The 27,358-nt window shown below is 41.0% G+C and overlaps 1 protein-coding gene across 4 annotated transcripts; it reads right to left on the reverse strand.

Annotated features, from left to right (window-relative positions):
- Nucleotides 1–568: 568 nt before the first annotated feature.
- Nucleotides 569–17,311, reverse strand: abhd5a (abhydrolase domain containing 5a). Of its 4 annotated transcripts, none has more exons than XM_048529968.2 (7): nt 17,110–17,311; nt 13,732–13,817; nt 9,798–10,170; nt 6,501–6,655; nt 5,870–5,984; nt 3,783–3,969; nt 569–1,082 (listed from the first exon to the last, which is right to left on the reverse strand). In XM_048529968.2, exons 2-7 carry the CDS (start codon nt 13,739–13,741, stop codon nt 993–995), a joined length of 930 nt encoding a protein of 309 aa, XP_048385925.1. In that variant the 5' UTR covers nt 13,742–13,817; nt 17,110–17,311; the 3' UTR covers nt 569–992. The 4 variants fall into 4 exon arrangements, with proteins under 4 accessions (XP_048385925.1, XP_048385923.1, XP_048385924.1 ...); XM_048529966.1 differs by lacking the exon at nt 17,110–17,311 and adding an exon at nt 17,005–17,100; XM_048529967.1 differs by lacking the exon at nt 17,110–17,311 and adding an exon at nt 16,952–17,036.
- Between the last annotated feature and the right edge of the window lie 10,047 nt (nt 17,312–27,358).

Consider the following 27,358-nt stretch of genomic DNA (forward strand, 5'->3'; position numbering starts at 1 on the left):
ACTTCTTGCCTAAGTTTCTCTTTCTAGCCCTGTTGTTGCCATCCCAAAGGCAATGTCCAGTCAGTCCATCAGACTGAAAGAAAGCAGAAAGCACTGGTCAATGCCTGTGGAATACCTTCCAGCAATAACAAGCAAGCAGCAATACTGTTACTGAGGCTATCAGTTATTTTAGCTTTATCCTTCACTTTATACCTAGGTGATGTACCATACTGAAATTCTTCTCAAATTTAATGTAGGTTTCTGATAGTTAAATTTTTGCTGTGAATTCTTTGAAAGAGGTGATTGGTGACCAAAATCTTAGTCTAAAACATAGAAAGATCCTCAGTGACACAGCAATTTATCACATTTCACAGAAATGCCTGAGTGCTCATGCATTAAATTAATTGGTTGGAGTGCACTGACTTCACTTATATGAGCAAATAATATACAGAAAATGAACAGAAGACTAGTGCAAAATATATTTTTAAATAATTTGTTGTCTGAGGTCTATTTTAAGTGTAAATTTAAGTTAATAAATTTCTTTCAACAGTTTTTACATTTTCAAAGCAAAAATCTCTAATCAGACCACTAAAATTGCACAAATATATTAAATACTTATAAGACACCAGAATTAATATTGCACAATTAAATAGTCACAGCAGAGGTAATCAAAACTAAAACTTGGTAATAATACTACTAAATAGTTTCAAAACAATGTTTCAACAAAGCAGGAAGATATTGGCATGAGTCTCATTTTGAATTTCAAAGTTTCAAAAAGGATTATGCAACTTCTGATGCTCATGTAGTTTACATCGACTTCCTTGTTTGTATTCATTACATTCTGAATTAGAAGTGCAGAGGTTAGTTAGAAGTGCTGCAGAAATCCCAAGACTGAATGATTAACATACAGAACTGCAGATTCTTAGCATTGTCTGATTGGCAATGTACACGAATGCAGATTCCCAGATTGTTGTGATGTTAAAGTACAGAACAGTAAATTCTCAGTACAATTATTAGTCTACAGTACTGCAGATTCCCAGAACTGTTTGATTGAAGTCTTCTGGTTGATCAGCATACACATAATGGCCTGCACCTCGAATTGCCTGTTAAAGCAAAAGGAATGACAAATGTGTTAATGCTGACAAAATATATTGAATTATTTCTAGTTTTGACATGTAATGCAACTTTACATCAAAGGTGTTACATTTTATGAAGCTTTCAGCACGTCCATTTGTCCTATGAGGTTTTTGTAGTATGCCAGATCAACACAGTCAGCAAGGCCTATTTGTCAACTGCTTTTAAACAATAGATTGGTTTATTCCTCTATAAGACTATACTTCAGACCTCAATAGAAACAAAATATCCAGAAGCCTTTATTCAAAATCTGAAAACCAAATGATCCAACAAACACAGTCACACGTTTAAAAGGACATCTTCCCTCACTCCTTGAATTGATAAAATGAAAGAAACAAACTAAAAACTTTTATAGATAACTTTCAAAAGCAGGCAGTACTTTTCCTTTTTTCCAGAAATATCAACCTATCTTTTCATGATATTGAAAAATAGTGCCCTGATTCCCTAATAATTTTTAAATAGTATTCTCATCAGATTATTTATTCACTATTGAAAAAAAATTTGCATTTCTATAATATCTTTCACAACTTTATGAATTTCTAAACCACTTTGCCATGAACAAAGAAATTTTTGAATTGTAATGTCGGAAGCAGGCAATTACTGCACACAGCAAACTTCCACTGTACTCTGGGATAACTCCTAGGGTTAAAAAATGGCCAAGGATTCAGACCAGAGTCTTTGAACAAAGTGACTTTTAGAACTAACAGATTATTCTACATAATAGCCAATGCTAAAATGGTTAAATCACCAAGGTCATTTCACTGGGCAGTTATGTTTTCTGAAAATGAAACATGTATCAAAAACTTCTCAAGGAAAACTGTTTGTAATGAAAACTATCATGCATGGTGATAGAAAAGAAGGACTTCATTTCAGTCTAACAAATCTAAGAGTACTGTGATTTGTAAAACATCAATTAGCTGACCTCAGGTGGATGATTAGAATGTAACCAGAGGTTTCTAATATGCGTTGGTTCAAATTAATAATACTTAAAGAAGAATGAATTATTGTGATAAAGTGACCTTGGTGATTTGAACATTTCAGTTCCAGCAATTAATTAGAATCATCTGCCAATACCAAACGTAATTTTTTCAAAGACTAGTCTGAAATTCTTGGGCCTTAATTTAGCCCCATGGGTTTTCCGAGAATATGGATAATTGCTAGTTTTATCACTGAAAAGAAAGACATATTATCAAAGATTTTTATCTTGCTCTCATCAGGACAAATGCAAGAATTCCAAATTTCAAACAATCATAATAATTCTGGATGTGAGTTTGCTCGCTGAGCTGGAAGGTTAGTTTTCAGACGTTTCGTCACCATTCTAGGTAACATCATCAGTGAGCCTCCGATGAAGCGCTGGTGTTATGTCCCGCTTTCTATTTATCTGTTTAGGTTTCCTTGGGTTGGTACAGATAAATAGAAAGCAGGACATAACACCAGCGCTTCGTCGGAGGCTCACTGATGATGTTACCTAGAATGGTGACGAAACGTCTGAAAACTAACCTTCTAGCTCAGCGAGCAAACTCACATCCAGAACCTCAACCTGAGCTACAACTCTTCTCAACACTTGCTAATCATAACAATTATATTACACGAATAAAGAATGGTAATTCATTGACAAATAAACTCTAATTGGTCAAGGTATTTGCATGAAGAAAGAAAAAGAAACCACAGGTTCCCAAGCCACTGGGCAATGAAAAAAAAGTAAAAAGCCTTGAGAATGGGTCTCTGCATCTTTTAAAGTATATATTTCTTTTATATGTTTGTACATAATGTAGATAAGAACCTAGGAAATAAGAGCAAGAATAGGCCTTCAAGCCTACAAGCTTGCCCAGCCAACCTATAGAATCAAGGTCAATCTGGTTTAAGCTCCAACTTCACTTTAGTCACCTAACAAATAGATCAGAAAACGGATGTCACGTGGTCAAATTAAAATGTAATTACAAACTGGCTTTCAAGTCCCCAAAGGAAGTTCAGACAGAAATCAAAGTTACAATAAAGGGAAGCTAGATGAGATCACAAGAGTTCTGGTAAAGTTCAGATTAGCCTATGAAGGTGGGTTTGTATGTGAAAAAAGGCCAAGAATGAAATCCCAAAACATTTTAGTAGTTTATTCAAATGTTCATTGCTTATATGTGAGCATGACAAAATCTCAGAGCAGAAGGACTGAAGTTAGTTCTTCATGTGTGAATACGAAGCGAGAGACAAGATGAATGGATCAGAGAATTGGGTGCAGAGGTCAGTCCTTCTGCTAAAGAAATCAAGTAAATAGGCATGCAAGTTCAATATGGTAATTTTCCAGGCTTTTTTCTGACAGAGTCAAACCACTCAGAGTTCTGCAAAACAAAGCAAAAACAAAAAATACAAATGGGTTGTTTTAAAAAATCTACTTTGACATAAATGCCATTTAATTCCCACTCTTTGGGTGTCTAGCTGTCAAGAAAACTGGGATTTGGCGTGCTGAACATAGCACCCAAAACTGTAATGTATTTCAATTTCGAACTTATTGTACTGGCCTTCTCCTATCCCACAAACTGCCACAAGATAGAGTCAGCAGCAAATTCCACAGGTCCCTTCACTTTTCCATTCTCGATGTACTGCGTACAGGCCTAATGGGTTCTCAAACTGACATCTGAGAGTGAAGATCTCGAAATATAGAATTCATTACTTACTATTATGTTAACAGAGGATGATGGTCTTAATGCTTTGATCTGTTTTCCAGAGTAGCCATCAATGCAAGAGCGTGCTCCATAAATTGCTGTGATGGAGATGTCCTCTTGAATCTGATTGATTCGCAGTAGCATTGGTTGTTTGGCCCAGCCGTAAGGTATAGTCATGTTCTTGAAAGCAACTTCACCACTAAAAACCATGGGGAAAGTTAAAACTTGATAGGAAACATCTACATTTTCTTTCCATTCTCACATAACTCCTGTTCAACTGGGGTGATTGAAAAGTCCACAATGCTGTATAATAGCCATCAGCTATTGACTATTGAGAGGAATTTGAACAGCTTGTTAAGTTATACCATTTCTGAGATGGAACATTTCAATGATAGCTGTAACAGTTCACTTAGTACGTAAAGGAAAGGACTGTCAAAATTTAAGCCAGTGTTTTCCAAATCTTTTCCCTATGTATCCCAATTTTAATTCTTCGGTCTGTTTTTGCAAGTCCAAAATGAATGCTGGGGATAGGTCAATGGTTAGAGTTGTTTGTCAAAGGGGAGTTGAGACTTGTTTATATATATATCTAATTATAGAACAACTAATTTTGAGTAAGTTGTCCAGGATGAGAATGGCCAGCCTGACAAAATTTCTTGGTGACATCTTCAATTCCCTGGAAAGTCAGGACAACAATGCATTTAAATACAGAGGAGATGGGAAAAAGAAATTGGTTATTGATGGAAGCACAATTGTGGAGTGCGCTGTCAAAGAAAGAGGGTGAAAAATCTAGTGATGAGAAAGCAATCATTCCATGCAAATATGGAAGAGTAATTAAAGAAACAGCTCTCAAAATAATCCAGTTCAGGTTGTTGAAACAACAAATGGTGTCATGAGCTCCCATCCTCTCCCCTCCCCTACACCAGCATTAAGGCAGTATCTGGAGTTGGCCTTGTCCAGATTATCTCTCAGTCCCTTCCACCCCACCTGCCCATGTCATATCATACAATCTGCACTTTACTGCAGCACTATTGAAGTGGATTGAGCTTGTTGTAGAGAAAAACACAATTTTATTCCAATTAAGTATTCCATTGGATCCTATAGGAAACTGATTACATGTATTTGTATTGGCGGGGGGGAGAGCACAAAGGGATTGGTGCTGTTTTATTGCAGTTCTGGTTTTGCAACAGGGGACACTGTCACATTAGTTTCAAGGGTTAAAACAGTTTCACATTGGAAAATAATTTAGCAAGCAATGATTGAAAGGTTTATTTGTACTACACCAACTTTATGGTTTCCCAAGAATAAAACCTATCTGAGCCTTTATATTTAATAACTAATGAAAGATGCATTTTCATGATCCAAAGCTCAGTGCAAGTCGTAAATATCTGACTACTTTATTTCTTGAATATTGTAGTTTTAGCTTTTTGTCAGCACATCCAAAACCAATCTCAGATTTGTTGATGTTTCATTTAAACTCAATTTACTGTGTAAACGGGTTTACTTTTCATTGCCGGAGCAGTTCAGAATTGTAGAATGGTTACAGTTAGAAAAACAGACCATTCTGCCTGACATGTACATTGGTTCTGTGCAGTGACAACTCACTCAGTGCTACGCCCTTCCTCTTTTGTTAGAGCTGTAACCTTTGCTCTTCAGATAATAATCTAATTGTTTTCTGAAATCTACAACTGAATCTGCCTCACTACATTGTCAGGCACTACATTCCAGATCCTAACTACTTGTAGCATTAAAAAAAGTTTTGCCTCATGTCATCGTTGATTCCTTTGCGAATGCATGAAATCAGTGCCAAATGCTTCTGGACTCCTTTCCCACAATACACACACCCCAAAACAAAAGGGAACAGTTTCTCCTGATCTACTCTGCTCAAATCCCTCATGATCTTGAGCAACTTGATCAAATCTCCTCTCAATCTTCTTTTCTACAAGAACAGCAATTCCAAATTTTCCAATTTATAAACACAACCGTCATTACTGTCATTTATGGTTCACCTCAAAACATATGCCATAAAGATCAAGGAAACAATTATGCTGGAGGAAAAGAAACAGACTAAAACATCTAGCACTGACGACTCTGATGACTACCTGGGAGTCTGTGCATTGCAGTGATAAATATACTCGGTGACAGTATTTTCATCTTCGCAAACCGAGGAGAACTTTTGTTTGAAGTCTGGCCTTAATCGTTGAACCAGAATCGGACCTGTGGTAAATTCAGAAACATTTCACCACTGACAGATCTTTGTTGTTAAGGAGTATACAAATACAGAGCAAAGGCAGGTAAGTAGATTTGAAATAAATTCAATCATGAATTAAATACAGGAACAGGGTTAAAGGGCTGAATGGCCTCTTTTTGATTTGATATAATGCTTCCCAAGGAGGTTGGGTCCTTGATAAGGAGTCAGATACAGTCAGTGAAACAAGCGGCTCTGGAGGGTCAAAGGGCTTCTTTCTCAATCTTTAAATTGTTATTTAGATAAAGCCACAGTCTGGAAACAGCAGAATAAAATAATTTAGCATTATTGAGAATGTGGCATCTATTGCAGCTACACATTTTCTGAGAGAATAACTTCCAGTATGAAAGTAAGAAAATGTTTACTTGCATTCAAATACGTGTCCTTGTTATTTACTCCAGTAACGTTGTGCACGAATGCTAGTGTACAGCTGAGAGTGAATTTTCTGTTGTGAAATAGAATATTGTATATTGATCCTTTCTTACCAAAGGGTCCAGCCAATCTAAGGCCTGCCAATGGGTTGAAGGGACTCAGCATTGCACCGAGGGCTTTTATCCAGATTGGCATTGGTCGCTCCTGTTCTGTGTGGTTAAGTCGCTCTGGAAATCCCCATGGCTCAACCAAAATGAGATGCTTTACCCTAAACAAAACAGATGCATTCACGGTTATATGTCTCTACAATAGCCACTTACACATCTGTTTAACTTAAGGTATTGGGTCCGATATCCCTGATTAAAGACATTTTTAGTGTGCCTTTCACAAGGAGAGATGGTTGCCTAGCAGTACCATCACTGAATGACTAATCTAAAAATCCAGGTAAATGCTTTAGAGACATGGGTTCAAGTTCCACCTTGACAGACATTGGAATTTCACTTCAGTTAACAAACCTGGAATTGGAAGCTGGTATCAGTAATGTTGCCATCAAACTATCATTGATTGTGTAAAAGCCCATCTAATTCAATAATGTCCCTGAGAGAAAGAACTTTGCCCTTCCTACCCACTCGCGCCTATATGCAATTTCAGATGCACAGTAATGTGGCTGAGTTTTACTGCCATCTGAAGTGGCCTAGTAAGCCACTCAATTCAGGGAAATTAAGGATAGGTCAGGGACACAGCCATCCTATTAAAGAATAAAGCAGTTCACAGCACCGAGTTGATTTTTGAAGCGTTGTCACTTATAACGCAGGAGACACGGCAGTCAGTTTGCACACAGAAAGATCCAAGATTCAATGAGAAAGTGACTAGTTAACTTTAGTAATGTCATTTGGGGATACATATTGGCCCAGGTCAGTGGGAAGAACTACTATGCTGTTATCCAAAATAATTCCATGTGATATTCTACAATCACCTGATTGGATTTTAAACAAAGGTCCTATCTGCTCTTTCTGAATGATGGCACTTCCAACAGTGCAACACTCCCTCTGTACTCCACTAGATTGTCATCCTGGATTTTGTGATCAAGTCTCTAGAAGAGGAGTCTCTTGAGTCCATGACGTTCCCACTCAGAATCAAGACTGTTGATCTACAGCTATCCAAAAGTTAAATAAGTGGCTTGTAGAGCACCTCTTCAATGCTTCTAAAGTAGCAGTGTGAAAATTCAGAAGAAATAATCCCACAAATGCAGAATGTCAGGAACAGAAAGAACTGAATGAAGAAGTTGAACAAAATAAAACAACAATTGATAAAATGATAAATGCCTTTACTAAGTGTTAAAGGTAAATTCCATCAGGTCATTTCAAATCAGCTGTATTATCTGAAGCTGAACTTTGAAATATAGGTTTTATCACAGTACTGAAAACATGACTAGAAACTGCCAGATAAATAGGTATAGGTTCAAATCTATAACATTTGCAAGCACAATGTGAAATTTCAGCTTTGTTATGCTTGCTTCAACTGAGCAACACCCAAGAACCCAGACAGGAAAGAGGGTGAGAGACTCAATACAGAGTGAGAGGAACATGCAGAAAATAAGATGAGAAACATCTGGGTGAAACACAGAGAAACAAAACAATACATTAGTAAAACAGAAATGTAGTGGGACGGAGTCACAAAAGCAGAGGGAAACAGGTAAGGAAGAGAGGAAAACATTTTGATAGGGACATACAGAAATAAAATAGGGGTTAACATGAAACAAGGAGAAAAATGAGAAACACCAAAGAAAAGAACTAGATTAAGAGAGTGAAAGCTCTATTGATGTTATAAGAATTGGCCTTTAAAATCTGGGACTCATTTAACTTATCCTGCCAGTGAGAAACAAAATGCCATTGGAGATATTTTTGAATTTGCAGCTTGCCAAGTTTTACTTTCGTTTCAAATCGACAAGTAATATAGGCAGGTGTAAAATCCAACTGATATGAGTTTCCCATTTCAGATTAAAATTCCCACTGCAGTCTCATCAGAACCTCTCTCAGCCATAAACTACGTTTTCCTAACCTGCCCACCATTTTCTTTAATTGAAGTGACTTTATAGTAGTTTGGATGAACAAGCAAGAACATGTTTTTCTTGCTTGCATTTATGTTATTTTCATTCAATAGAAGTACACAAGGATACCAAATGCTACAAGCAGTTTGAGAAATGCTATCCTTGATTTAACCGGTTGAACTTGTATTTCTTGCTGATGTGTCAGTGGTGTTCACTCATCAATATATCATTACTGACTATCTGTGGTGTAACTTGGGCAATAATCAATGATGTGGAGCTGGTAGCACAGTGATAATGTCATTGGACTAATAATCCAGTGAGAGAAGAGTGTAAAGGAGAAATAGTGCAAAGGCGGAAGGTGATGATCTTTGTACTGGATAAGATGTGGGACTTAATGGCTAGCTTGGGGTTGAGCAAGGAATTAATACTGCAATTAGTCAAACACTTCAAAAGCAGTGAGGAAGGGATGAAGTGAATGAAGAGGGGAGTAGATTTTTTGGTGAAGAATGAGAGAAGAAGAATTAATCACTAGGGAGAGACAGGGCTAATATTTGTAATACTATTTACCTAATACTTTATAAAACTTAATATGTAAGTAATTTTCTTGTTTGTTCCCTTCAACTCTCATTCTCAGTTATTTACCTATAAAATTTCTGATTGATTTATTTCCTATATGCAAGGAAGATTAAGTTAACATGCAAATAAGGACTTGTCTATTCTTGCTTCCTACCTGTTTATGTCTCATCGTTTCTAAGTATCTGTCATGATAACATGAGGTGTGGTCCTTCATTTCTCACAACGGACTTATAGTTCCCTCTGAAGCTGTCACCAGCCAGAACACTTAACTAATCTCATCCACATCCCAAACAACAGCTTTGTTATTTAGAAGTTAATTTTATAAAATAGCTGAAAGTTTGTTTATTTTTTTCCTCTTAACGTGCTTTTTCTATCCCTCACAATTATAAGTCATCATTTTGAGTTTCAATTCCTGGTTTGACTCTCATTCTTCAGCAGGTTTGTCAGGTTATGAACAGCTGGACATCCAGTGTGGGAGGCGCACAAATTGGTTGGAAAAATGCATCTGAATAATAAACATTGAAAGCACAATATGAATAATACTGATCAAGAATGATGGAGGATCTACAGCCTACTAGCTGAGTCTAGACAGGAATCTGCAGCCCACACCTCAACAGAAGTTATGTTTTATGTGCAGAAATGTCAAAGAAATTATTTCACTTTTTCCAAAGGTGACAATAACGAGCAACTACCGATTTATCAAAACTGCATACCAAAACCCTCCAAATTTGCACCTTCCTGCTAATTCTTCAAAACTTATTTGTACAAAATGTTTTCTACCTACCTTTGTGGATATTTAATTGTGTATGATGCAGCCAAATAAGCTCCAAGATTATGTCCCAACAAAATCATTTCCTCTGTTCCCACTGTAGCTCTCCATTCCTCTATAGACTCCACAAATTGTGTTTCTGCCAGTACTGAATCAGGGCTGAAATGAGGCCTACTACTTTGACCAAAACCTATGAGGTCAAAAGCATATATAGTGCGTTGTAGGCTAAGTGCGTCAAAGTTCAAAGTCCAAAGTCCAACTCCCCCTCCAAATCCATGAATCAGAACAAGTGGAGTTTTGTTATGAGTGTCCTGATTGAATATTAGTGTCCATATCTTGTTGCCACTTGGTAGCGTAATATATTTTTTCGTAAATTTACTTCTGACACCTGCAAAATGTAAAGTAGTTAAAATCAGATTTGCATTTTCTCTTTCTGAACTTAACAAATTAGTCAAACAATAAATTGATGAATCAGCAACCTAATTTGGATTTTAAGGATTCAGGTTGACTGAATTGGACTTGCCATATAAATACTGTGGTAAACAGCAGCTTACAGCCTAAGAATCCTGCAGTGAATAACTCACCTCCTGACTCCCCAAAGCCTGTCAAAAAGGCACAGGTCAGGGGTGTGATGTAATAGTCTCCTTTTGCCTGGATGACTGCAGTTCCAACAACACTTGAGAAGTTCATCACTATTCAGGACAAAGTTTGTTTGGCACTCCATCTACCACTCAATATTCACTCACTTTAATCACCAATGCAAAGTGGCAGCAGTGTGGATATCAAAAAATACACTACAGGAACCTTACAAGATTTCTTTTACAGCAAACCACCTAGAAGCATAGGGCACAAGACATAAACCATCCCAACTTAGAACTATATTACTATACCTTAACTGTCATGGATCCCCTCCAACAACACTGTGGATGTATCCCTATGAGCAGCAGTAATTCAAGAAGGCAGCTCAATCAATCTCAATCTTGAACATACTCAATGACTGAGCATCTCTAAATCTCTACAATTCCAAAGACTCTCAATCTTCCTCATCTCAGTTCAAAATGGTCAACCCTTATCCTGAGACAGTGACTCCTAGTTCTAAACTCTCCAGTCAAAGCAAACAACCTTGCAGCAACTGTGTCCAGCTCCCTACCTCTACCCCAAATTCACCCTTCTTGTAAAATCCAGAGAAATATAGACCCATTCTGTTCAACAGGTTATGTAATGACAATGTTTCGATGCCATACTAGAAGATAATGTGATGTTTAATTCACTAAACAATCTGTCCTCATCCTATCTTTTTTCTAAACAAAAGTCTGTTTAAATACGTTTTCCAGTTTAGGCAGAACTGGAAGGATTACAGCAAAGACAAACAAGGTCCAGCACCTTTTTCAGTAGAGGGGTTGGAAGGGATGAGTTCCTCAACTGACACCTTGTACCCTTGTTTTTGATGGAACTCCACAATGTGAGAAAGCATTCTGAGTCCAGATATAACTTCAATACAACCGCTATATTGTCTCTCTCCACTACTTAACCATTGCCAATTATTTTGCATAGGCATTTCCCTTGTTTCAGTACAGTAATTATCAACCACCAGTGGGTCCACCTTTTGAAGTAGATAAATCGCTTCTCCCTTACTTTCTACTAAGCGTCCATTTGTGTTGAGACACCTTAATTAATTCTGCATTAATGGCTTTCTGGCACTAGCATTCCAAATCCCTCTAACTTCTTGTACAATGAAAGGTTACGGGATTCATCGCTAACCACCTTAACTCAAATTTTAAAACTGTAAGTGTCATTTGTGAGTTCCAAGTGGAGAGTGTAATTTCTCATCTACCTCAGTCCATATTTTTTTGAAAGGTTGATCACATTACTTTTAACCTCCCCTCTAGTAGGAAATTAACCCAGGTTTAACCAACCCCTCACCACAGGTAGGTCCCTTTGTCCCAAGTAACACCCTGGTAAATGTATGCCCAATAATCTCCCCAGGCACTATATCCAGCCTAAGGTTAGATGCCCAAAGCAAGCAAACAAACAAATAAACAATCTCCTTCTCAAACAGCCTCTTGAGACTAAAGATGATTTTCTTCCACTCAGCAGTTGTGGGTCCTAAGGTGGCTGAACAAACCAACAATGGTTCTGAACTCCGTCACAGGCAGGCCAGGTGGTGTTTGAAGGGGTGGGTGGAAGGATTACACACCTTCTGCTGTTTACACTTGGCCTCCACCTGTGCTGTCAGAGATGCTTGAGATGGTGAGCACCTTCATGGATGCTTCTTCTCTAGCTTGGGTGGTCTTCAGCAAGAGATTACATGAAAAGATGGGGATATTGCATCTTTTCAGAGAGGCTTTGAGGACCCCCTTGAAGGGTTTTCTCCTGCCCGCCTGGTAACCACTTGCTGCAATGGAGATCAGGGTAGAAAGTTTGTTTTGGAAGTCTTGAGACAGGCATTATTTTTTAAAAATTCATTAATGGGATGTCGGCATTACTGATCAGAACTCACTGCCCAACCCTAATTGCCTGCAGGCAGTCAACCACATTGCTGTGAATCAGGAGTCACAAAGGACAGACTGGGTAAAAACAGCAGATTTCCTTCTTTATAGGAGTGAATCAGGTGAGGTTTTACAACAATCAACAGTGAATACATGGTCACCATCAGATTCAAGAATTTTCACTATGTGTCATTGTGGGATTTGAGCCCATGTCCTCAGAACGTTAGCCTGGTGTTCTGAATTACTAATCCAATGACATTACCAATCCTGCCCCACCTCCAATAGAACCCCTCCACCAACCACCTCCCACTCCCTCCAAAACACACACACACACACACACACACACAGTCCCTATCTCCATGCCCTCTTTTTCTCACCCCGATATAGATAATGACTTGCCCAACACACTGTGAAGCAAACTTGGACAGTTAAAGCAATGAAGGATGGGACAGCAGGTTCAGAGTCAGGATCAGTGTAGAGAGAGCTAGAATCAATTAGTCAAAGCAGGAGTAGAAGAAGTAGCTATTTTTATATTCATTCATGGGATGAGGGTGTCGTCAGCTCGGCCAGCGTTTATTACCCACCCCTAATTGCCCAGAGGGCATTAAGAATCAACCACATTACTGTGAGTTTGGAGTCACATGTAGGCCAGACCAGGTAAGGATGGCAGAGATAGCCATCCCTACTGGAGTCTGAGATAACAGTGTGGAGCTGGAGGAACACAGCAGGCCAGGTAGCATCAAGGATGGCAGTTTCCTTCTCTGAAGGATATTAATGAGCTAGATGAGTTCATCAAGGATAAAAAGTAGCATTGGTACAGGGGAAGACCGGCTTAGCTATTTGGACACATGAAGCCTGCTGGTCTGGCTGCAATGAGTCTTTGCTGATCTTACAGGGACAGTTAATTTAGAGAATAATCTCAACTTTGAAATCAACTGACAAGCAAGCAGGCGCTAAATACAATATAATTTATGCCTTTTAGTTTTCCTTTCTTTTGCCTGATTTGTTTGTTTTCTTTCAGTTCGTGGCACACCTATTCCGGGCAGATATTTTGGTTCTTTGTTTCTTTTCTTCCCACATCATCATCATTCTCTTTGGTTCTGGAAGACTAACTTCTGTCATTTAACCTTTTCTCTCTTTCATCCTAACACAGACCTTCCTTCTGATCTTGTTCCATCCACCAGTTACTCAATATCCTATTATATTTCTAACTTCCTCCCCTTTTGATCAAAGGTAACAGATCTGAAACAATAATTCTGTATCCCTCTGCACAGATCCGCCCTAACTACTGATTATTTCCAGCACTTTGTTTTAATTTCTGATTTCCACTGTCCATGTATTATGCATTACAATGACCAGCACTCTGTAAATGCAGCCACCGTTTTATATTCTAAATCAGGACTCAGCAAAATCTATGAAGAATATTCAATAAACAGAAAAGATAAATAATCTCTCCTTACCCTGTAACATTTTATCCTCAGCATCCTTGAGAAGAGACAAAGATGTGGGACACCAAGTAGGCAGCCAACTGAGAAGCCATCCTAACCTATCAAGAGAAAGGGGTTAGACATTGAGAAATGTTTCTTATCACAGATGCATCACCAGTTCTGAGAGATAAAAATTACTTTTCAAAATGCTTCAAGAATGCAATTATTTCAAGAACAATCATGTCACTGTTGTGTCTCACACGATGGATATAGAGTGGAAATTCAGCCTTACTGGTGTATTGCTGTCCAGTAGATAGAATGGACATGTAGTCTCACTCTGGGCTACAACATCTGGTATAAAGCCTAGGTATGCAGTCTCACAATGGACTGTGACTGTCGGGATTACAGATGGATATTCGATGTCACTCTGTCTATGACTGTCCAGTGTAGAATGGATATTAAGTCTCCTTCTGGGCTATGAATGTCTGGTTTCTTAATTGGAAATTCAGTCTAACTCTAGTCAATGATGGCCCAGTTTCTTGAGGGCACATTTAGCCTCGCGAGTGGTATCAGAGCCCAGTTCTCAAGTGGTCTATTGCTGTCTGATTTCTAGAGTATCACAGTCCAGTTTGCAGTGGACATTGATCTCTCTTTGGTATTACTGACAGTGTAGAGAATAGATGTTCAGTCTCTCTGGGGTATTGCTTTCTGCTACGAAATGGACATTCAGTTTCTGTGCAATATCACAATCCGGTATGTGAAATTCAGTCTCTGTGGGATATCATTGTCTGCTGTAAACTAGACAGTCAGTCTCTCTAGAGTATCACCTTCTGGCAGGCAGTGGACATTCACTCTCTCTGGGTAACGGTGTCGACTATGAAACAGACATTTGCTCTCCCCGGAGTACCACTGTCCAGTTTATGGTGGACATTTACACACTCTGGGGTATATAATGCACATTCACTTTCTCTAGGGTATTGCTGTCTGGTACACAGTGGACATTTAATTTCCCGGGGGGGCGTGGCTGTCCAATATATACCTGACATTCACTGTCCTGGGGTATAGTTGTTCAGGATATGGTGGACATTCACTCTTACTAAATTAACACTGTCCAGGACATAATAAACACTTGCTCTCTTTCTGGGGTACCACCGTCCAGGACATAATAAAATGTCAAGCTCATACTTATTGACAACAGCTCTGCCTTCAACACTATAATCCCAGTGAAACTAATCTCCAAACTCCGAGACTTCAACCTCTGCTCCATTCTGTGAAATTGAATCTTTGACTTCCTGACCTACAGACCATAATCAGTGAAGACTGGCAACAGGACGGGCATCCCACAAGGATGTGTACTTAGCTCCCACTGTACTCCCTGAACACTATTGACTGTATAGTGAAATTTTGTCCAAACTCTATTTGCAAATTCACTGACGACACCAGCACTATAGGCCAGATATCAAACAGTAATAATACAAAATAAAGAAGAGATAGAATGCTTGGTGACATGATGCAAAAACAACAATCTCTCCATCAATGTTAACAAAACTAAACAGATGACCATTGACTTCAAGAAGCAAGGAGGAAGACAGGCCCCATCTACTCCCCATCGGAGTGTCAGGTTCCTAATGGTGATTATCACTAATCTGTCCTGGACCACCCACGTTGATGTGACGGTCAAGAAGGCACAACAATGCCTACTCTTCCTCAGGAGGCTAGGGAAATGTGGCATGTCCATAAGGACACTCACCAACTTTTACAGTTACACCACAGAAAGCATTCTATCTCGATACATCATAGCTTGGTATGGCAACAGCTCTGCCCAGGATCATCATAAACTACAGAAGGTCGTAAACACAGCGCAGACCATCACACAAGCCAAACTTCCATCCATTGACTCCATCCACCATTTTCAATGCCGCAGAAAGGCAGCCAATATCATTAAAGACCCCTCTCACCAGGTTATAATGTATTCCAAGTTCTTCCGTCGGGCAGAGCATTCAAAAAAAAACTTAAACATACCAACAGGTTCAAGAACAGCTTCTTCCCTGCTGTTGTTAGGCTTCTGAAAGGACCTCTCAAATTTCAAGTCTAAAGTTGATCTTGCTTTTTGTACACCTTTGCAGCCATAACTTTGTATTCTTTGCTTTGTTCAATCGCCCTATGATGTGTGTGATGTTAGAACAAAGAACAAAGAAAATTACAGCACAGGAACAGGCCCTTTGGCCCTCTAAGCCTGTGCCGAATGAGATTCTCTGTCTAAACCTGTCATCTACTTTCTCAGGGTCTGTATCCCTTTGCTCCCTGCCCATTTATGTACCTATCCAGATAAATCTTAAAAGACACTATCAAGTCTGCGTCTACCACCTCCACTGGCAATGCTTTCCGGACACCCACCAGCCTCTGCGTAAAGAACTTTCCACGTATATCACCCATAAACTTTCCTCCTCTCACTTTGAACTCATGACCCCTAGTAATCGAGTCCCCCACTTGGGGTAAAGGCTTCTTGCTATCCACCTTGTCTATACCCCTCATGATTTTGTGAAATCCTCAATCTCCGTCTTTCTAATGAAAACAATCCTAATCTACTCAACCTCTCTTCATAGCTAGCGTCCTCCATACCAGGCAACATCCTGGTGATCCTCCTCTGCACCCTCTCCAAAGCATCCACATCCTTTTGGTACTGATAGAGTACACAGTACTCTAAACATGACTTTCCAACTCTTGTGCTCAATACCCCGTACAGTGAATGAAAGCATGCCATATGCCTTCTTGACCACTCTACTGACATGTGTTGCCACCTTCAGGGAATAATGGACGTGAACACCCAGATCTCTCTGAACATCAATTTTCCGCAGGACTTTTCCATTTACTGTATAGTTATGTAGTGATCTGCTGCACCGCACACAAAGCAAAGCTTTTCACTGAACTTAGGTACATGTGATAATAACTTGAATCAAAACACTCACAATCTCTGGGGTATTACTGCCCAGTATTTAATAAACTTTCACTTTTTCTGGTGTACATCACTGCCCAGTATATAATAAACACGCCATATCTCTGGGGCATCACCGTCCAGTATACACTATACATTCACTCTCTCTGGGATATATGTGCACTGTACATAACAGACATTGTCGATCTATGGGGTATCGCTGTCAGGACATGTTAAACTTCATACTCTCTGGGGTAACGCTGCCCAGTATTTAGTCAACACTCTCCCTAGAGCACGGCTGCACAGTATATAACGAACATTCACTCTCGGCCTGGGATAGAGGTGTCCGCTTTCCCTCGGGTTGTACTCACAGTCCCGTCCCGGAAGAGTCCGCCGCCATATTACTCACGGCGTGACGTCAACCACCACACTCATGAACAACGAAGCAGCGGCGGGACAAGATCAACCCTTCTCACCGGCTGGGAAGTCTGGGCGGCCATCTTGACGAAGAATCAGGAGGACTCTAATGGTATCGTGGGCCCGGTTTATATGTAACACTGTTCCCGTGTGATAATGGGAACCGCAGATGCTGGAGAATCCAAGATAATAAAGTGTGAAGCTGGATGAACACAGCAGGCCCAGCAGCATCTCAGGAGCACAAAAGCTGACGTTTTGGGCCTGGACCCTTCATCAGGGAGGGGGATGGGGGGAGGGAACTGGAATAAATAGGGAGAGAGGGGGAGGCGGACCGAAGATGGAGAGTAAAGAAGATAGGTGGAGAGGGTGTAGGTGGGGAGGTAGGGAGGGGATAGGTCAGTCCAGGGAAGACGGACAGGTCAAGGAGGTGGGATGAGGTTGGTAGGTAGCTGGAGGTGCGGCTTGAGGTGGGAGGAAGGGATGGGTGAGAGGAACTACAGGTTAGGGAGGCAGAGACAGGCTGGACTGGTTTTGGGATGCAGTGGGGGGAGGGGAAGAACTGGACTGGTTTTGGGATGCAGTGGGGGGAGGGGACGATCTGGGCTGGTTTTGGGATGCAGTGGGGGGAGGGGACGATCTGGGCTGGTTTTGGGATGCAGTGGGGGGAGGGGACGATCTGGGCTGGTTTTGGGATGCGGTGGGGGAAGGGGAGATTTTGAAGCTGGTGAAGTCCACATTTGGCTCCCTCGACATTGGGGGAAACCAAGCGGAGGCTTGGGGACCGCTATACAGAACACCTCTGCACGATTCGCAGTAAACAACTGCACCTCCCAGTCGTGAACCATTTCCACTCCCCCTCCCATTCTTTAGATGACATGTCCATCATGGGCCTCCTGCAGTGCCACAATGATGCCACCCGAAGGTTGCAGGAGCAGCAACTCATATTCCGCTTGGGAACCCTGCAGCCCAATGGTATCAATGTGGACTTCACCAGCTTCAAAATCTCCCCTTCCCCCACCGCTTCCCAAAACTAGCCCAGCTCGTCCCCTCCCCCCACTGCATCCCAAAACCAACCCAGACTGTCTCTGCTTCCCTAACCTGTTCTTCCTCTCGCCCATCCCTTCCTCCTACTGAAGCCGCACCTCCATTTCCTACCTACCACCTCATCCCACCTCCTTGACCTGTCCGTCTTCCCTGGACTGGCCTATCCTCTCCCTACGTCCCCACTTATACTCTCCTCTCCATCTTCGGTCCGCCTCCCCCTCTCTCCCTATTTTTTCCAGAACCCTCACCCCGTCCCCCTCTCTCATGAAGGATCTAGGCCAGAAACGTCAGCTTTTGTGCTCCTGAGATGCTGCTTGGCCTGCTGTGTTCATCCAGCTTCACACTTTGTTACTGTGGTAATGTGTCACTTTATCACCCTGTGAACAGAGTCACTTATAACAAGCGTTTGCTGAGATTCGTTCCCAAATGGTAGCTTTGCTCCAGTCACAGAATCATAGAAATGTTTCAGCAAAAAATGAGTCATTTCGGCCCAAGATACCTGCATGTGTCTTCCAATGAACATCTTGTCTCCAACCTTTCTCTTTTTTTCTCGTTAATCTTGTAATACTTTCATGGAAAAAAAATCATTCGGTGGCCCTTTGAATACCCAAATTGAACCTGCCTCCACCGCACTTGCAGGCAATGCATTCCTGACCCCAACTATTTGTTGTATCTTTTCTGAGAAAGGGTCACCGGACTCAAAGTTAACTCTCATTTCTCTCCTGAGATGCTGCCGGACGTCCTGGGCATTTCTAGCAAGTTCTGTACCAAATAAAAACAGAAAGAACTACAGATGCTGTAAATTAGGAACAGAAACAGATGTTTTCTGTTTCTGAGGAAGAGTCCCCGCACCCGAAAAGTTAACTTAGATTTTTTTATTTCTTCACAGATGCTGTCAGACCTCCTGAGCTTTTCCAACAAGTTCTGATTTTGTTTCTGATTTCTAGCATCTGCAGATCTTTTGGTTTTTACTTGTTATCTTTCCTCACTTCACCCTTGTTTTTCTTTCCAAATCACTTTAAATCTATGCCCTCTCGTGCCATGAAAAGTGAAACACAGTTTGTCCCTACGCTATCCACGACCCATGATTTTGAAAATCTCTATCAGCTCTTTTAGCTGAAAACAAAAATTGCTGGAAATCACAACAAGTCAGGCAGCATCCATGGAGAGAGCGCAAGCTAACGTTTCAGGTTGAGATGACACTTCATCACAGCTGACGTGAAATGTGGAGGGGGCATCATTTGTGCAACAGTTAGCAGAGTGTGGGGTGGAGTGCTGGGAGAGAAAGGATCTTGATAGTTCACATTTAGTGATCAGAAAGTGAGAATGGCAGAACAATATGTGTCTAACTGCCAAACTGGAAACAACAGACAGTCTCAGTGGGGTGGGGGAAGGGGAGAGATGACATTGTACCAGAGAATGTAACAACTGGGCTAAAAGAAAGAGAATGGGCTCGTTTCTTCAAGTAACTCAGACCATTGAATATAGGATTTGGGACATCATGTTGACATTGTACAGACGCTGACTGATCCAGTGAGGATATCACTGATTTTTTATATATTTCAGAATTACAGCAACTGCAATTTTTCATCCAGTTAGCCCTATAATTATTATTCTCTTCAAATATTTATCCAATTCCCATTCTGAAAGTTGCTCTGGAATCTGTTTCCACTTCCCTTTTAGATAGCACATTTCCAGATCACGATTCATTGCATAAAGAAGAATTTTCCAATACTGCCTCTGATTCTTTTGTCACTTAGCTTAAATCAGTATCCTATTTAGGGGATCCTTTTGACAGCAAAAAATGTTTATTCCTTATTTATCCATTCCATAATCATTTTGAAAAACTTTATCAGATGTTCTTTCATTCTCCACTCTATGGTGAACAACTGGAACTTCTCCAATATCTACACATATCTAAAGCTCCTCATTTCTACTAACGTTCTAGTAAATGTCTCCCACCCTTAAGCCCTTGTTATTTTGCTCAGAACTGGTCAAGTAGTTCAAGTTAGCCTAACCAAAATTTTACAATGGTTCACCATTTGTTATTTCCAAAGAAAAAATAGCACAGATATCAAGACAGCAGTCACTTCTATTGCTAATCCATCTTCCAAGTTCTTGTAAGATCTGGCTCCAGGACACTGATACAATTTCCCTGCAGAAATTTGTAAAACTACATCGAGATCTCCTTCAACTTAGTTAGGTACAGCTGCTCATGTCTATACTCAAAAGCGTCAGGATAAACAATGTCTTACCTTAGTTATTGACATCGGCTAAAAGATTTGGATCTCTACACTTTAGAAAATTATAGACTTGCAATAACCAGATTGAAGTTTACTAGGTGATGAAGGGAATCAATAATGTTTGGAGTGTCAGCTTGTTCTCATTAAATACGTTCAGGAGATGAAGAGTTGTACTAAGTGGAGATTTTAGTTTTGCTGTCACAGATTGGTTCCGTTCGCAGAAATTAATGAACCCCTGGATCAAACAGCTGTCTCATATGGTAGATAACAAGGTGTAGAGCTGGATGAACACAGCAGGCCGAGCAGCGTCAGAAGAGCAGGAAGCTGACATTTCCGAGACCCTTCTTCAGAAATGAGGGAGGGGAAAGGGTTTCTGAAATAAATAGACAGGGGGAGGCGGTTAGAGGATGGATAGAGGAGAAGATTGGTGGAGAGGAGACAGACAGGTCAAAGAGATGGAGATGGAGCCAGTAAAGGTGAGTGGAGGTGGGGAGGGGATAGGTCAGTCCAGGGAGGACGGACAGGTCAAGGGGGCGGGACGAGGTTAGTGGGTAGGAGATGGGGGTGGGGCTTGATGTGGGAGGAGGGGACAGGTGAGAGGAAAGATAGGTTAGGGAGGCGGGGACGAGCCGGGCTGGTTTTGGGATGCGGTAGGGGGAGGATGGATTTTGAAGCTTGTGGAGTCCACATTGATACCATTGGGCTGCAGGGTTCCCAAATGGAATATGAGGTTTTGTTCCTGCAACCTTCGGGTGGCATCATTGTGGCACTGCAGGAGGCCCAGGATGGACATGTCATCTGAGGAGTGGGAGGGGCAGATGAAATGGTACACGACTGGGTTTACTGCACACCGAGTTTAGGTGTTTTGCAAAGCAGTCCCCAAGCCTCCGCTTGGTTTCCCCGATGTGGAGGAGGTCACAATAGGAACAGCGGATGCAGTATAGCCATTCGCAGATGAACATTCGCTTGATGTGGAAAGTCTTAGGGCCTGGGATGGGGGTGAGGGAGGAGGTGTGGGGGCAGTTGTAGCACTTCCTGCGGTTGCAGGGAAAAGTGCCGATTGTGGTGGGGCTCAAGGGGCGTGTGGAGCGGACAAGGGAGTCATGGAGAGGTCCCTTCGGAAAGCAGATAAGCGTGGAGAGGGAAAGATGTCTTTGGTGGTGAGGTCGGACTGCAGATGGCACAAGTGTTGGAGGATAATGCATTGGATCCGGAGGTTGGTGGGTTGATATGTTAGGATGTTCACCTGCACATCTGCTAATGTGGTATACTGCATCCGCTGTTCCCATTGTGGCCTCCTCCACATCGGGGAAACCAAGCGGAGGCTTGGGGACCGCTTTGCAGAACACCTACGCACGATCCGCAGTAAACAACGGCACCTCCCAGTCGCGAACCATTTCAACTCCCCCTCCCACTCCTCAGATGACATGTCCATCCTGGGCCTCCTGTAGTGCCACATTAATGCTACCCAAAGGTTGCAGGAACAGCAAATCATATTCCATTTGGGAACCCTGCAGCCCAATGGTATCAATGTGGACTTCACATGCTTCAAAATCTCCCCTCCCGCAACTGCATCCCAAAACCAGCCCAGCTCGCCCCCGCCTCCCTAACCTGTCCTTCCTCCCACCTATCTCCTCTTCCCACCTTAAGCTACACCTCCACCTCCTACCCACTAACCTCATTCCGCCCCCTTGACCTGTCCGCCCTCCCTGGACTGACCTATCTTCTTCCTACCTCTCCACCTACAATCACCTTTACTGGCTCCATCTCCATCTCTTTGACCTGTCTGTCTCCTCTCCACCTATCTTCTCCTCTATCCAAGATAATAAAGTGTGAAGCTGGATGAACACAGCAGGCCAAGCAGCATCCCAGGAGCACAAAAACTGACGTTTCGGGCCTAGACCCTTCATCAGAGCCCCTCTGATGAAGGGTCTCGGCCCTAAACGTCAGTTTTTGTGCTCCTGGGATGCTGCTTGGCCTGCTGTGTTCATCCAGCTTCACACTTTATTATCTTGGATTCTCCAGCATCTGCAGTTCCCATTATCTCTTCTGCTCTATCCACCTCCCCCTGTCTCCCTATTTATTTCAGAAACCCCTTCCGCTCCCCCATTTCTGAAGAATGGTCTAGGCCCGAAAAGTCAGCCTTCCTGCTTCTCTGATGCTGCTTGGTCTGCTGTGTTCATCCAGCTCTATACCTTGTTATCTCAGATTCTCCAGCATCTGCAGTTCCTACTATCTCTGTCTCATATGATAGGCATTTATTGGCTTTGATTGACAGCTGAGCCTTTTTTCTGATTGATGTGGAAAGCACCTTGTAACAGGACAAAACAATCTCCTGGACTAGTTTCCATCTTTTCAACGGGTCAAAGAAGAATTTACCGGATAATATCAGCAATGGCCTAGTTCTCACCTCCAATCCAGACAGACGAAGGATTTGAATCTCATTCCAAAGATTTAAGCACAAAATCAAGATCAACACACCCAGTGCAGTACTGAGAGAATACTGCATGGTCAAGGTGTTGTCTCTTATGCAGACTATTAAATGGAGGTCCTTTCTGTGCTCTCAGTGCTTGTAGGAAACTAAATTAATTTCTAACCAAACTGGAAAAGGTTGACAAACAGCTTTGACAAAGCAGACACAGCTATGAAAGTTGATGACTATTCAACACACTCCTGAATATAAGCCTGTAATTCCGATTACACTGAAAGTATAGTGATACAGGAGCCTGAAATCTAAGCTGCCCAAAGATCCAGTATCCATACTTGTGTTAAAAGAAAAACTGTTTCAAAACTCTGAAGAAGAATGAAAGTTCACTTGTGTTGAAGGCGCAGTGTTTATTTTCTGCAGGATTTGAGGATATTTTCCCATGATAATATTGATCGTAGATACTTGAATTTACTGAACTGTTATACCATCTCCAGGACAAATTTCTTGGAGTTTTGTTTTTGTGGTTTGATCAACTTCCTCATGATATTGAGTAAATTTGTCAGAAGTCAGCTGTTGTGTGTTTGCAGGAAGAAGTAACCCCAATAGATTAATTTTAGTTCCATGTTTTCTCATGGCTTTCTGATTGTCAATTTATCCTGCTGTGACAATCCACGACAGGCAGAATTGTGATCCCAAGATCACAATTTCCAGCAACTGGACCAGGATCAACATTTGTTACAGAGATATTGGGAACTGCAGATGCTGGAGAATCCAAGATAACAAAGTGTGGAGCTGGATGAACACAGCAGGTCAAGCAGCATCATGGGAGCACAAAAGCTGACATTTTGGGCCTAGATCCTTCATCACAAAAGCTTTTCTGATGAAGGGCCTAGGCCCAAAACGTCAGCTTTTGTGCTCCTAAGATGCTGTTTGGCCTGCTGTGTTCATCCAGCTCCAGACTTTGGTATCAATGTTTGTTGCACTTTATTTTAAAATATCTATCCAGATCTCCTAATGGTGTTGATGCAATCATTAAGAATTGGTAACTGGCATTGTGGTTTTCTAGTATATTGTTCAGACATCTCTTAAATGATAAATAATGGCTGATATAGCACTAAGTAATTTATTTGGTGGAAACATGATTCCTTTCAACAATATACTAAGTGAATTTCGATTCTCATATTGTTTCACCGTCACAGGTGATGCCGTTATTGATCAATGCATTGAGTGTAGGACTTGAGAGGTCACACTGCAGCTATACAGGACACTGGTTAGGGCACTGATAGAATACTGTATTCAATTCTGTTTTCCCCTAGCGATAGGAAAGATGTTGTGAACTTGAATGGCTTCAGAAAAGATTTACAAGGATGTTGCCTGGCGTTGGAGGGTTTGAGCTAAAAGGAGAGCTTGAATATGCTGGGGCTATTTTCCCTGGAGCTTAGAAGGCTGACCATGTTGAGGTTTATAAAATCATGAGTGGCATGGATAGGGTGAATAGTCAAGGTCTTTTCCCCAGGGTCGAGGAATCCACAACTAGAGGGCATAGTTTTAAGGTGAGAGGGGAAGGATTTAAAAGGGGCCTAAGGGATAACTTTTGGACGCAGAGAGTGGTGCGTGTATGGATTGTGCTGCCAGAGGAGATGGTGTAGGCTGGTACAATTACAGAATTTAAAACACATCTGGATAGATACACGAATAGGAAGGGTTTGGAGGGATATGGGCAAAATGCTCACAAATGAGACTAGATTAATTTAGGATACCTGGTCAACATGGATGCTTTGGACCGAATGGCCTGCTTCAGTACGGTACATCTCTATGACACTGAGATTTTGATTGATTGCAAGAAGGCTTCTGCTTATTTTTCTAATCAATCTATTTGTAGGTGTTATGACATAGCTCTGGAACAGTTAGGACTTGAACCCAGGTCTCCTGGCTCAGAGTTTGGGGATACTACTGCACCATAAAAGCCCACTCTCAGAAGGTTTCTGCTCATTGAATCATAACATGAATCATCTGTCAGAGTTACACATATGAGTAAGGTTCCTGGTTGGTGATAATTCAATTGATTTCAGCAGCGACACTAACAATTGGCTTTGAAAAGCAAATCAACCAGTTGATTTTCAGAGGAAGCAAATGGTGAGGATATGACGTATCAAGGGGTGAATGGCATGGTGAGATTGTACTCCAGCATGACTTAACATTTTCAAAGGCTCTCCTGGAATGAAGGCTAGCATGCATCAGCAATTTCAGGACAGTTAAGTAGGGCTATATTTTTGGCATGAGTTGGCAGCTTCACATAGGGTAGGGAGAAAATTGAAGTGATAAATTCACAAGTGAATGCAGCCCAATACTCTTTTTGATAGCATTCAGTGTCCAAATAAGAGTACACATTCTCTCATTTGCATTCGAGGGCAGGAACAGGACTAAGGGAGAGGATGGGCGTCTTGCTTCCAAAGCTACACAATATTCCGATAAAAGGCTATCAATCTGAAATGATAACTTGATTTTAAGAAAACAAAGAACTGCAAATACTTGAAATCAGAAATTGCTGTAAAAACTCAGCAAGTCTGGCAGCTCCTGTGGAGAGAAATCAGAGTTAACATTTTGGATGCAGTAACCCATCTTAAGAACAGGAGAGATTGACCTGAAGAAGGGTCACTAGACCTGAAATATTAACTCTGCTTTGTCTCCACAGGTGCTGTCAGACATGCTGAATTTTTACAGCTGTTTCAATTTTACAGCAGAATATTGCTATTCTGCAACTACTAATACAGTTCCCTAGCATTTAGACTAACCGATGAATTTCTAGGAAAAGGGTCAAAGTCTCCACGTGGCATCAGTCCATGTAGCTCTAGCCATAGGGATTTCAGTGCACTGCATTTTGTATTGCATCAATCTACTCAAAGCTTATTGATGTTTAGAACATTCTTTAGTGACAATATTTAAATACACAGTTAAAGATTTTAAAAAACTATGAATTTATACATGGTGTGAAGCTGGATGAACACAGCAGGCCAAGCAGCATCAGAGGAGCAGGAAAGCTTGATGGTTCAGGTCAGGACCCTTCTTCAGAAATTTCTGAAGAAGGGTCCCGACCCTAAACATCAAGCTTTCCTGCTCGTCTGATGCTGCTTGGCCTGCTGTGTTCATCCAGCTTCACACCGTGTTATCTCAAATTCTCCAGCATCGGCAGTTCCTACTATCTCTGTATCAATTTATACACGATGTGTAGATGTCATGTGTGGATCAGTGCATGGCATGCTCTCCTCAGAGAGAAAGTCATGGGTTCTAGGCCCACTGCAAAGACTCAAATGTAGTAAGGTACGAAGTGCTGCACTGTCTGAGGTAATGTATTTCAGGTGAGACATGAAACTAAGACTGTGTCTATTCGCTCAGCTGGACATAAAAAAAATCCTGCAGTACAATTTACAGAAGAGCAGGAGAGTTCTCCCTGGCATCCAGTATTTATCCCTCAAACATCACTTAAAAACAGATCAAGTGGCAACAATCACATTGTTGTTTCTGGGGGTGTCACTGTGTGTTAATTGGCTGCCCAGTTTTCTACATTACAATAGTGAACACAATTAACAAGTGCCTCATTGGTTATGGTGTCCTTCGCAATGTTCCGAGGTTGTGATAAATGCTGAAGAAATGCAAGTTCATTCTTCACTGTGAACCTGTGGTAGTCTCTGCCATAAGAAAAAGTGGTTGAACCAAATCATTGAATGATTTCAAGAAAATGTTAGATATAACTTGTAGGCCTAAAGGGATCAAAGGATATGAGGAGAAGGGTGGAACAAGTTTTTGAGCCATGATCATTTTGTGTGACTAAGCAGGCTCGAAGGGCTGAATGGCCTATCCTTGCTTCTATTTTCTATGTTTCTGTTTGTGGCTTATTTCATAAAATGCATTTTTATATTTTTTAGATAATTAAAATTGTTGGAGAAGCAGGGTTTCAGATCAAGACATTTTTTAGGTCACACTGCCAGCAACTGTTATATGGCTCAGTTATTTTAAGACACTGACCACGTTTTTTTTCCACAGTTACTGTGGAGAATTTTTCACAAAATGTTCCCCGGTAATAGATGGCAAGGTGTTGAAGGAAGTAAACACCAGGAACTGGCAACTCCAGTTTGACTGTGAGCATTAACAATCACATGTTTTAAATTTATTACATGAAATTATTAAACTTCTTTAACATTGTTGTGAAAATTTATTTTTAAAAATCTAATTTCTATTAGTTCTTTGAAAGCATATGTTCTGATTCAAGTAAATCCCAACACTCAGATTTGCAGTGATATTTAACCAATCTTTTCACACAGTATTCATTATAGAAAATGTATTAGCTCCTGTAAACAAATAAACAGAACAATTTATCTGGAATATTGAACACTGCATCGATATTTTGCTCTTTCACTAAAAGCCAGGAGACAATTTGTACATTAAAAGCTTGTGCCAACTGCAGGACACTTTTTGTGCATAGATTCGATAATTAAATATGAAACTAGTCCCTTTCTCGAACACTTTTTTAGTGTATGATTGGTGTAATTAAGATTTCTCTCTTATTGTAGTTCTCTCCCAATTGAAGTCCAA

The sequence above is a fragment of the Stegostoma tigrinum genome, chromosome 5 (genome assembly GCF_030684315.1).
Source record: "Stegostoma tigrinum isolate sSteTig4 chromosome 5, sSteTig4.hap1, whole genome shotgun sequence".
NCBI classification, from domain to species: Eukaryota; Metazoa; Chordata; class Chondrichthyes; order Orectolobiformes; family Stegostomatidae; genus Stegostoma; species Stegostoma tigrinum.

Excerpts from the sequence above, each read along its gene's own strand:
- abhd5a (XM_048529966.1), bottom strand. The coding sequence starts at position 17,033 with ATGGCGGCGGACTCTTCCGGGACGGGACT. Across the intron at positions 5,985-6,500 it reads TAGATTGGCTGGACCCTTTG|GTCCGATTCTGGTTCAACGA; the intron begins GTAAGAAAGGAT and ends AATTTACCACAG. Across the intron at positions 1,083-3,782 it reads CATCCTCTGTTAACATAATA|GCAATTCGAGGTGCAGGCCA; the intron begins GTAAGTAATGAA and ends TTGCTTTAACAG.